This window comes from Pieris brassicae, chromosome 3, assembly GCF_905147105.1.
Source record: "Pieris brassicae chromosome 3, ilPieBrab1.1, whole genome shotgun sequence".
Lineage (NCBI taxonomy): Eukaryota > Metazoa > Arthropoda > Insecta > Lepidoptera > Pieridae > Pieris > Pieris brassicae.
Window position 1 is genome coordinate 5,122,405 of NC_059667.1, and position 13,132 is coordinate 5,135,536.

The 13,132-nt window shown below is 32.6% G+C and overlaps 1 protein-coding gene across 13 annotated transcripts in view; it reads left to right on the plus strand.

Moving 5' to 3' along the window:
- The window catches only part of LOC123707121 (ras GTPase-activating protein raskol), a 113,170-nt gene that overhangs the window by 67,430 nt on the left and 32,608 nt on the right, over positions 1–13,132 (plus strand). Inside the window, exons 1-2 of one of the 13 annotated variants that reach the window (XM_045656923.1) lie at positions 708–846; positions 10,775–11,109. The exons of 9 other annotated variants lie outside the window; for them this stretch is intronic. In XM_045656923.1, coding sequence (XP_045512879.1) covers positions 10,914–11,109 — 196 coding nt within the window. In that variant the 5' untranslated portion in view covers positions 708–846; positions 10,775–10,913. Of the gene's footprint in view, positions 1–707; positions 847–941; positions 1,100–4,992; positions 5,267–7,618; positions 7,717–10,774; positions 11,110–13,132 lie in introns of those variants that run through there. 3 more of the 13 variants (XM_045656926.1, XM_045656925.1, XM_045656924.1) reach the window with 3 other exon arrangements.

Here is a 13,132-nt window from a genome sequence, read left to right on the forward strand (position 1 = left end):
TTTCTCGGCCTGATGTTTATGTTTTAGCTACGCCAGATATATTTAGTCAAGAGTATCCTATTGGTTATGCTCAATTGTTTAAACATTTCGTTTATCCAAATTTACGAGGAGACAAAATAATGAATCAATTTCTCATTGTTTGGCCGATGAACATTATAGGCCACCTGAGTATATTATCAATGTTTAATTTTATATTGTTTAAATAAGCAGATATGTAAGCTATGTTTAGCTTGGAATATACAAAAGAAAAAGGAAAAAACATTATTATTAATTTGAAGTATCCAGATTCAATATTTGTAAAACAAAATAGAGGCCAAAAAAATTGAGATCGCAATATATAAACAAAAAATAAACTAGCAATATCGTCCTACTAGATACGTAGAACCTGTTTGTCTATTTCTTTATTGCACTATATCTCCAGTATAGTACGTATATCATTCAAATTTTATGTGATCAACGAAAGTGAGAAAGAAATTAAAAAGTAAAAACACAACAAAACACAAAGATAACGGTATCAAATATGAAATAGTTCATTGCATAAGTAGCACACCAAGTAATACTACGAAGCCCGGACGATATGATAAAGCTTATCATACGTGCTCATTTTTTCTATGAACGGTACTACGGTTCGATGGTGACCAGTGAGCACACCATCCGTTGGGTAATGGGTTTGTACAATGTAAACAGCCAGTTGTGTTGCGAGCGCCGCGCGCGCGTGTCGTGTTTTGTTGCCGAAGACCGGTATGCACCAACCGTCATACTAGTTGCCGCTTCACAATGCGCAGGAACTTCGGTCCACTCTGAAGCAACTTTTGTGTGTGATCAGTGATACATTGAATTTGTGTGGTAAAGTTCTAACTAGTATTTATAAATATCGGTGGCATTGGCCCTATAGTGCGGTGTACCATCATTAATTGGCCAGTCAACGTATTGATTAGCGTGGCCTTAACATCACATCTCACGTCGTTGGCTGCAAGACCTAAATATAGCCCAAGCCAGCCCTTCGCGACGGCAACTATAAACACACGCTTACTTAAACTGTGTACCGATCCGTTGAACGGTAGTAAAACGTTTATAAACTCACACTAAATTAACACAGGTAAATAAGAGCATATATGCAAATTTAGTCAAAAATTTCTCTTTTGAAAGTTGAACCAGCGGCATTTTAAATGGTTCAACATTAATTACTCGTTTTAAGGTACGTTAAAGTACTCGAAAACAACGCGATATTCTGCATACTAATGTTGTTTTTCGTTGCCACAAAAACATGTGGGTCGTTAATACTGCATTTACGTTGCAACGAATAAATTAGGATAGCGCATCTGCCTGTTTAAAATACTACAAAACATTTACAGCAAGTAAATGTTTTATAGTATTATAAATTAATATTTGCAAATCTTGTAGGTACTTGAAAGCATCTGTCGTGCCGGGTGGTAAAATCACGCATCGCAGATGGCACACCATCTTGCCCGCATCTCTGCTACCTGCCACACAATGCATTGTTACTATTTCCTTGTAGTAGTTACAATGGAGACCTGCTCACCCTGTTTTGTTCCAAGAAACAAAAACTCCTTTCAAAAACTCTCATTACTGCACTCAATGGTTATAAATTTAAAGCTTCTTTTAAAATTTAAGTGACCTCATAACCGGGCAATTATTACAAGTACCTACTCAAGAAACATTAAATCGAAGTCGAAAAAGTTCCGGGTAAATAAACACTTTTGTTAGTAGATTGATTGGAATGTTTGATACCGCTGCGTGGAACTTTTAATACGCGAAACACGTCAGAATCATCTATGCATGGTCCATTTGTATGCGACAGGAATTTTGAGATCATGTTCCCATATTATATAAATTGCATACTATTCGTGATAAATATTTGATATTACACAGAGAACACAATGATTTTAATAAATTAACTAACACAAGCAATGCTAGTAATAAAGTAATTGATGATTTTTTTCCAATAATATTATATAAATTGATTAACATACTGCATACGTTTATTTGACGAAAAAAAATTATGATTTGAAAAGCCAACAATCGGTGTAAGTCGTAATGAAATTAAAATAGTTGAACTAAGATTCAAATGTGTTCAAACAGTCTATTTAACGGTTAAATAGACTGGTTTACGATAACATAAATCGCATCACGTCCCCAGTGACAGATAAGTGGTTATCGTCATTGGGCCGAATTTTTCTATCCGATAACATGCCGTGAGAACACCCCAAGGATTTATTATTTTGACAAGAGATTACGTAGTTTAATCTAACGTTTAAAACGGCTGTGTTATAGTTGTGCCACCCAGATATTATGGTGATTGTTTTAATACTATATATTTGGTCCTTCTTTTTGTATTTTCTTCATAACCAAGTTTTGTAAAAAAAAAACTCAAATGTTTTTAAATAACTATAGTTGACAATTTCACATAGTTTTTATTTGTATGTAAATTGAAACCAAATTCAATAAGTATTTTCCTGCGACATCTGATCCAGTTTTGAAGGTGGTCTTCACAGTTGAGTAACGTTGTGTCCTCCAATGTTTAATTTGGTCGTGGAACAAGAATTTCGTAATGTGTTGTTCGGTGTTCCATCACACGTTCGAAATTCCATAGTATCGATTTTTATTTCATTGACTAGTAAATAATTTATAATACTTTGGTAAATTACTGAAATTGAACTACTTAATAAGTGTCTCCGTCGCTTCATAGGTTCTGAGTTATTCGAAACACTGATTGCGGTGAATTCCCATGTTTTATATACACCACATCACATGCTTGCGATTTTATCCTAGATTGATAATGTGCGGATTCAATGTGTTTCATAGATTATACTCAAACGTATAAAAATTGACGTCCGTAAACGAAACTATACATTTAATTTTAAAAACTAATTGTAAATGAATTGAGCGCCTCCTTCATATTACGTTAATTCAAATCGAGTAATTACAACAAAACACAGATAAAAGCATATTATTGATAAGTTACGAAACTAAAGTCGTGAATTTGCATAAAAAGTGACATAACTGGCTTTTGAAGATTTTTCTGCAAAAGCCTTAAGTGAAAGTTCATGTTCAATTACATAAGTATCAAAAAACATGTTTTAAATTTCACTGATGATATCATAGCAGGTATATCAGATCCGATAAAGTTTTAAATAATTATCATTTGAATCATATACATTAGAATATTTACTTAAATCGTTTTCGTGTCATGCTCGACACTTATGCTCACTTATGCGACACTTATGCTCGATTTTCAAGTCAAGTCAAAATAACTTTATTCATATAGGTAAACAAGTAGAACAGAAGTTTAAAAACGAAGAGTTTTTAATTCAGTTTTTGTATTTGTATTCTGCTATGGAAGACATTATATGCTGAAGAAATGTTAAAATAGTGAAACAGTTATAGAAAAAAACCCTCAATGTTAAATTATGGCATTGATAATAATAATAATTAGAAGAGTAATTATTGCCAGCAATTTTCTTTGCAGTAGGTTTACTGGTATATTTAAAACGCGCATTAAAATTACATTTGAAAGTGCGCTTAGTACGGTACTACAACTTTCCCTCTTGGAAAAGGCAAAATCAATGGAAAGCAAATTACAAACCATCAAAACCACGAGGCCGATAAAATTGAATTCACTTAAACGACATATGCCAACGCGAATTGACATGAAATGATGACGCTCTTAATTAACGTACCGGTTTTATATTTTGTTACCTCAAACCTAGGTGGTTCTTCGATCTAAGAAGTTCTGTAGCATGCCAGGTCTTGGGGTCATAGCATAATTCTGTTAAGAAAGGACGAACATTGATTAATTTAATTTGTTTTACGTTCCTTGAGATCTTAGCTGGTGCTTGATCGACATTCTACAAATGTCGTAATTTACGTAAACGGGGTATAGAAATCTTGATGAGAATTTATGTTAACAATCAGAAGCTGAACGTGTGAGCCATAACTTGTTAGTTGACATCTTTAACAGAGAAACCAAACAAGTAAAGCAAGTATGCACTTCTAAGAATTGTTTAACCTGCAGTAAGTTTATAAAGGTGTTATATTGTATTAAATACTTTATAACTTCTTTTGATGATTTCTTTAGGGCTTCGTTTTCTGAGGATCTCGTAACTTATCCTAGCATCCATCCACGTATCCGTCATCATGTAGATTTAGTGTTTCTAATATATAGTTATATGATTTTTTTAAAACTATTTATTAATAGATATCGCATATAAATTATTTTTTATTAGAATAATGTAGGCACATAGCAATTGCGACTGCTATTTCAAGTATCGGACGCGGACGTAAATCTACCAAGTAGTTTTCGTAAAGCAAAAGTACGATTATTAGACATTTCTTAGTTCGTACAATGAAAAATATAAATCTTTATTTGTATACACAAATCAATGCCTCGTACATGTGTAGTTTAGATACCATACCTTTGAAACATTGTAAAAATATTTTGGCTCAATTAAAATGATTAGGGAGTTTTAGATAATTAAGTGGTTAAACTTCGCTGTTAAATAGGTTATTTAATAACAAAATGCCGACAAGTTCCATAACATAGTTCCCGTTAAAATACAGGGAACAAGGCGATCGCTTCTGGCGTCCTTCCAAACTAAATTTTATAGCTGACACTGTTTGCTAAACTGGAGCGTCACGAAAATATGGTGGACTTGACTTTTTAGCGTTTCCAATAAATCTAGTTGGTTAATCTTTGCCTATCCATGTTATAAACATGATGTTTTTATTATTTTGATATTGTTTTATGTATTATCTCTTCGTTGTTCTATTAGTCCCTTTTTAAATCTGTAAAACTGTTTTAAAAGAGTGCGAAAAGCTTAGAACAAAATCGGGATTATCGTCTTTGTAATAGTTCAGTGTCGTTGGAGTACATACATGTAATAGTAACAGGAACGTTTTCATTGTTATATACTAACTCTAGTGGGCTGCGTAGTTTAATATGCTTACACAAATATTTTTTATTTATTTTTTAATCCTTAAGCGTGGAATTTCCAATTTCTCTTTCCCGTATATTTCGTCAACTGTTAATGTTTATATTCTCTCGTTTAAACTATGCGTTGATGCAAACGTGTACATATAACTTAACTTATATTTTATAAGGAATTTTAAGCTTGTCCTGAAAATAGAGTTATGTTCCAAAATTAATGTTATGTATGGCATAGTTTCTGTTTTACGACAACCCTAAAATTATATTTAGACCGCCCGGATACGGAAACTAGTAACAGTGAAATGAACACACGTTTTGGTATGATAATCATATATTTTGTGTAGTTTTAAGGCAACATGTCATTATTACTATAAGAAACCATATGTGATTCATTGTATTTATACAGAAAGTAACTCTGTTTCTATATGGATATTAAATATTTAACGATACTGATATATAAGGAAAAACCTTTAAAGTAGAAAACTTTATAAAATAATAAAGAATTATTAAAGTCATTGGAGAACAGTGGTATTCTTGGGGAAGAAGAAACGGTCTTGAAACGATTTTATAAATTCATAAAATTGCACCCAAATACTAGAAGTTTATATACAAATGATGGTCATCAATGTCAATCAATGTCCTTCAGCATCATATATCAATGATAATCCATCTATTTTAACTCCTAACGTGATAAGAAGTTATTTGTATCTGTAGCGATTATATCTCAAAAAGCAGTGGACTAATAATTATTTTAGTACTTTTGATGGCTACTGTGATCATGAATGACAAATTCCTCAAAATTTTACCGTCCCTTAAAGTCGCAAATTTCGCCGCAGATACAGTCAAACTGAGCTTGGATTTCCATCTATGAACTTTATCGGTTGTACCTTTACTGGTATCCGGCTGTCCATCCATACAATACGGGTATGTACGTATAATGTGTACTCTTTTCCTTTGCGGGACATGATCTCATTAGGTTGTCGTCGGAAAGTGTGTCAGTGTGTTCGTAGTACACACTGACACAATACTGTGCTGTAGTGTGTGTGCACCGTGCTTAATCTCTTTCGTTAAGCATTTATACTGATCTCCTATTATATACATCCTTTCTGATTAATTGGCTGCTAAAAGTGATACTCATTATTATTACTATTTCATTTACTCGTGTGAAATATACTGATATATATTTTATACTTCCTTTTATATGTTTCAGTAATTAGACTTAATTAATTTAGATACCATTGCATTTTTTAGAATACCTAAAAGGATTAAATTAATAATTTAAATAACATTTTATATTAATATAATATTAAATTACGAATACCTACCTTAATCTTACAAAATCAGGAACTCATATTAAAAAAAAACTAATAAGCTCTTCTTTATTTCTTACGTCTACCTTAGAATCTAATTACAACCAACGAATGAGATTAATTTAACTGTAAGGCTGATTATGTATAATTTCATATATCATCAGTTTCACTTACAATAACGGTTATAACATGCAGTTATTTGCTACACTTCCCGCCACACGCACTGTTCGCTGCACATACTGTTGGCACACTAACAGCAATGAAAGTTTATTGTTTATTCCACTTTTTCTCTCTTGTCCAGTTTATTTATTAGTGAAGAGTGCAGCACCATAAAGCAAATAGGAGCGTACCAACCATTTTGTTTTTTCAAAACGACCTAAATCAGTCCTCAAAACCAGTTTTAGAGTGATACAATTTATAAAAGAATTGATTTTTTTTGAATGAAGTGATTAATATAATTTATTTTAAATATTATAAGCAACATTCTCATGAAATCGAACTCCGAAGGGCACATTTTCGCAAGAAACATTCGCTAGCCAAGTTCACTCGCCCACTACCGCCCTGGCGTCTCCCACACTTAATAACTCAAGCATAACGATACGCCTAAATTACATACATTTAGAGGACTTTATAGTGAGTTATATAAAATTTACCTAAAGTAGCACAGAAAATTACGTCTTCATATTGTACCATATAAGCTGATAAAATAACATGAAATACAAGTAAGCGTAATAAATTGTATTAGGTAATAAATCTACACCTAACATAAAGTGTTCATACATTTGTATCGTCTATAGATGCAAAAGTTATTTTGATTCCACATACGATTTTACTGTGTACTTTGATTATTTCATACAAAGTATCAGCTTGTCAATGCATTTAATGAAAAGTTTAATTAGTTTGCTTTATATTCAGAAATGCCACAGAATTTACTCGTTCCCGTCTAGTTGGTTTAAAATAATTACACAAGTGTTACAGACAACCCTTGTGCGGTCGTTGGCTTATGTCTCCCTTCACCTGGCGTATTCAGTGAAGAGTAAAAGTGTTGGATATTAACAGGTTTCGAATATCGCTAATCGCTATTGTGAGCTTTCACCTAAATTCGAAATCTTTACAGTGGGCTCTCGAGATGAAACGGAATCAGTGGTTTCTTCTTTAAAGGTTTTTACTTAGGTAAATATTTTTCTTCACAATCGAATCCACATAATATGGTGTCTGCTTTTTCCGTCTAATTTCGAACGTAAAATTATCTATAATTAAATTACTTCAAACTAATAAACAGTGGAATGATGGTACACGGTTTAGCATGCGCGCGCGCCTCCGTATTATATATTGAGTACGCGCTTCAGTGCGTCACTGACTCTGAATGAAGACAGTCACGCGGTACATCATTCTTGTATTTTTAATTGATAACGTGCTGTGCCAAATCGATAGTGCACTTTTGTCTTTATCAATAAGGTGATGTTAGTGTTGTATGTAGTGTTTTAGATATGCTTGCAATTTCTCGGATGAATTTATGTATATATATATATATATATATTATATCTCCTATTTTAGCGTCAGGTTATTTTAGTGCTCTGTGTGAATAAACAGTATAGCTGTGAAGTCAAACTTGAACGATGTTTACCTCCACGATACACATGTGTTACAAGATATATTGGGATTATTATTATATTAACATTGGTCTGATCTTGGGCCTTGGCTACTTACGTAGGTAGTAATATATATTGCTAATATTTACGAGGAAATATGTATGTAGAAACGTAATATTTAATAATCAATATATCGGATGTATATCCGTAAAATTGTTTTTAAAATATGCAAACTCATATTTGCGATTTCATTATCGAAATCAAATCGCAAGGAAATCTAAAGACGTCCACAGATTTAAAGAGAAGTGAGGTCAACAGTTCATTGAGCAATTGAAAAGTTCAAGTGTTCATTTTTAAAATTAAACTCCTGTTTTGAACTGTAGTGAATTGACTGAGGTCATTTACAAGAGCCATTAATAATGATTCGAGCATGTATAGCAATCTGTCGCAAATCGACCGCTTCCTCTGAAGATCGTTGAAGTCACTATTATAACATGATTTATATACCTGCCACGTCATTAGTGTTGTCATTGTCGCAAACGGATGTGTTTATTTGCCTCAACAGCCTATTTGTTAGTGAATAACAAAAGCTTTTAACCCTTTTCATTGTATCTTTACTAACACATATGACTGTTATTAATGTTATAATATCTAACGCTATGCATAGGTTTTGTGTATCCATACCTTCCATAGTCTTCGGTTGTTTATACCCTACAAATATTGCCAAGATTAGATATCGTTCCGTCAAAGAACGGTCAAAATCCATACAAGTTTGAGTAAGATAACAAACCTTATCACGTAACATGTGTTTCATCTGAAAGGTATCTTAAATCCTATTAATCAACTATTTAAAAAAACACTGTTATAATCAGATTTATTCAATATTGACATATATATTTCATGTTCTAATCAATTTCTTTGCTATCATTTGACAAGGCCATTTGATAACTGTAAGCCTTGAGAATAAATGTTTTTGCGTGCTAGTAAGTGTACTAGCACGCAATGTTACTTAAGATTTGCTAGCCAATGTACTCCCACTGGACTAGCTTATCGTGAAAATATCGCACCGGAAAGGGTTGGCCGTGCGCCAGACTTGACGTACCTAATCCTAATATTGCTTCAGTGTCACCATTTATTTCAGTGTCGCCTTTTCTTTATTACTACCGATTTTACGGTCATAGTGAATGTTATTATTATTCAAAGTGTCTTCACTTCCATTATCTTCCCAAATTGGTATCATAAAATTACGAATTTATAATCTTGTTCACTGCCTTAATTTAGAAAAGGATTTTTTTGCAACTTGTAATTGTTACTTTTTTTGTAAATTGTTATTGTAATAGTTTGTATCCAATTCAATTTGCATCATTCTTGGATAGAAAAACAAATGTTGTCCAACTCGCGGTCATTTATGCATACATTTTAGATATTAAGCCGAAACCTTGGGATAAAACAAATTGGTTAGGTTTTAAAAATCTTTTGTTAGGAGAAAATTTATATTCATGAGAAATATTATTACAATTTTTAAAGCAACATCTCGCGAACAAAATTACCGCCAATGTTGGCATAACTTTTTTTATATATCTCTGAACATATACTGAGTCATAACTACAGTGAAATGAATAAAACGCCATATTCTATTCGGGTTATTAAATCATTATGCGGACTGGAGTTATACCGAAGCGTTACCGTTGCGGTTGGCGGCACTTTGTATTGCCCTTGAAAGTTAACATTTTCATTTTCATTTTTAAAATATTGCAGACATTGTTCAATCAAAATTCAAAAAACAATGTTTGAGGTAAGTTTTGTAGGTTAGCTGTAGTTTAAAAATTGTAAAGTCATAATAAATTCTTACAGCAGTAGTAAACCAACAAGTTTAACAAAAGATATTTTGGGCCCAGATTTTTGGAACATTTGTATCAAGTTCAAAAGTTTTATCAATTAAATTAAACTAAAAACGTGATAGAAAAATACATCTTATAAATTAATTTTGATAAGGAACTAAGTAGTTAAAACCGAAAATTTATTTTTCAATTTGTATATTTTACATATTTGTTAAAGTTTATAGTAAACTCATAAGAATATCAACATTTTGAAATAAGCCTCTTTAGCACAAATTGTACCTTATCCACGTACTTGTAATACTGTATTACATATAAAAGGTCTTCCGTGGTTTCTAAAGAGGTTCTTACGTTGTGAAGCTCCCACAGTTTCCACAAAACAATAGCTTGTTGAAGATTTCACTTTTTTGTCATCAAATTCGCTTATTGTAAAATTCTTCCTCTTCCTATTTTTTTACAAATGGCTATACTATTTTTTCGCCTTCACTTCCAACACCGAACATGTAATCACCTAATATAGAACTATTATTCATTGATAGCACTAAATAATGTTGGGAGTTGGTTTTTGTGGATGATGACTAGTCCATTAAATGTTTTTGCTTAATATTTTATATATTAAAAATTATTTTACTCCGAAGAAATTTGTGAAGCACAAAAAAGCCGACAGCAAAATTTCAGTAAACCATACATTTGAAATGATCTTAAGTAACAATAGGTGATAGGTGCGTGTTACTTTTGTCAAAAATCCATTCATTAGTCCAGACTCCAGAGTCAATGTCACATAGGAATTCTTTGACAGGTCATTGAACCAATCGGCGCCTCTGCATAGTAGTTTCGTTACTGTTGTGGACGTATTACTTTATTTGAAACTAGCTTGCTACATTTCCTTGACTAGAAACCTTCAGTCGCATTTTTGTTATTCTACTGAATCACATGACTGTATATTTAAACGGACTAATAACGGTATGAGGCCCCTTTTTGTTAACGCAAATCAAAATATATGATGTAATGCCGTTACACCAAGAAATTGCAACGATCCTTTATAAATGACCACATAAATTCAATGCTAATGAAATAAAATTACAGGTGTTATAATAAAAGAATAGTGCTGATATTGACTCATTTAACAAGCGTGTAAAAAGTGAAAATAAAAAGTGTAATATAGTTTTGAGAAAGAAGTGTCGAGCGTATCTGACTCAGTGTTATCTATGGGACATGAGTGATAATGAGTACGGAACGACGTCTTTCACGGAGTTTCCACTCCTGTTTGAAGGGGTCGTCCACGGAGGAAGCTGCGGATGAAGAAGAGAGCTGTTACCACTCTCTGGGAGGACGGCACACACTCAGCAGATATCCTCAGGTGTATGTAGAGGATCTGTCAAACGTCACATTAGCCGACTTCGAGTCAGATGATTTAGATGGTGCGTATTTCGTATATTTTTTATAGTTGACTTATGTCGCAGTAGATAAGGTTTTAAGTCTTTGTTGGTGTTCCAAAGTGTAGTTATGATGAAAATAAGTTTAGTAGGAAGATTTCATTTCTTAACTTTCAACTATAATTACTGCTACATAAGTATATTCAATCAATAAAGAATATCATATTTTATTTTTATAAACAAACAATGCATTATTACGTGAGAGCTAAAAATTTATAAAACATGAATGTAAATATGCATAATTATCAACTACTGTTAAAACATATCGCTTTTTTAATCATAACGTCATTTAATTGTAATATACGTCCAATCATGAAAAGATAAATACGTTATTTTGCCATTAATTAAATTGTTGAAACAGTTAAGTGAAAGTGAAACACGCACCCGTTAGGAAACAATTATTTTTGTCTAAATCATGATAAATTATCATTTTTGTCTTTGTGAAGTATATTGTATGTATACTCTATTTATTTAAGCGCAAATGTTTATTGTGACTTAACTTAAGTAGTTATATCCATATAAAGGTCATATATTTTATTATAGAATAAGAAATTCCACCTGCAGCACGCCAGCCGCGTACCACCATTATGTGGAACCAGCTGCCCACAGAAGTATTTTCGAAGTAATTGAGAGTGTCCATGAGCGGCCTTATCACTTAACATCAGATGAGCCTCCTGCCCGTTTGCCTCCGGATTTTTTAAAAAATAAAGTAACACTCGGATAAATAAGTTTATTCAAACAAACACTATACTAATTCAATCTTTCGAATTAATCATATTGATTAATAAATACAGTATGGAACAGACTTGGTTTAAATGTATTTTAATTTCATATCTATTATTAGCAAACGCGAGTATAATACGATGCACTTACAGTGATCATTTTACACTCAGGAGAATGTTCTAATTAGTTACTGTATACTGGGTATAATAACATTCCAAGTTAACTGTATGTCCACCGCAGTGTTGATAGTGTCCTTTGACATAATATACCTTATTCTTATGCAATATTCAAATAACATACTATTTTATACGATCAGTAGGGTCTTCTATAGAAGTACGTCATAGCGTAAGACAGTTAATACGTCATAAAGTGAATCATATCTCACCGGATACGTAGTTGAAAATATTTTCACGTATTCGTCAAATTATTTACGCAGGGCTATATTATATTTTTTTTTTTTTTTATAAAATAGGGGGCAAACGGGCAGGAGGCTCACCTGATGTTAAGTGATACCGCCGCCCATGGACACTCTCAATGCCAGAGGGCTCGCGAGTGCGTTGCCGGCCTTTTAAGAATTTGTACGCTCTTTTCTTGAAGGACCCTAAGTCGAATTGGTTCGGAAATACTTCAGTGGGCAGCTGGTTCCACATAGCGGTGGTGCGCGGCAAAAATTGCCTTGAAAAACGCTCAGTCGTGGAACGTCGGACGTCGAGGTGATACGGGTGGAATTTTGTATTTTATATGCTGGAGTATTTGTTTTAATAGTGGTAAAATCTTAAATATTGCTTGCATTACACCGTACAATTGCCTGCCAACCACATTTAATGTGCTTGATTCACTTATGAATCTTGTAATAAACTATTTCAAGGGACGTAGTAGAAGTATTATTAATTAGTGAGAAATTACAGATGAAAGACATAAGCCTGACCTATAAAGAACGATAATACATAACGATGGTAATATATAGGATCTTACATATAAAATATGATCATTCATAATTTATAATAAAATAAATCGTTTAAATTCATAAATTACAACCTAGCTCTATTACTGACTTATTAATCGACGTTTTAGGTTTTGTTCTTGTCAGTGTGTTTACATAAGCAATTCTTCATACACACTTCGTACATACTTTTATTGTACGTATTATGTTATATACGTGTTCGATAAAAACTTTCTATTGTTTACGTCGTCATTGTATACTTCCAGAAGTTATAAATAACGTTACCGTACACTAATAAGACGTATTTAAAGTCGTATTTTAATATTGTAAGTCTAAAAAGTA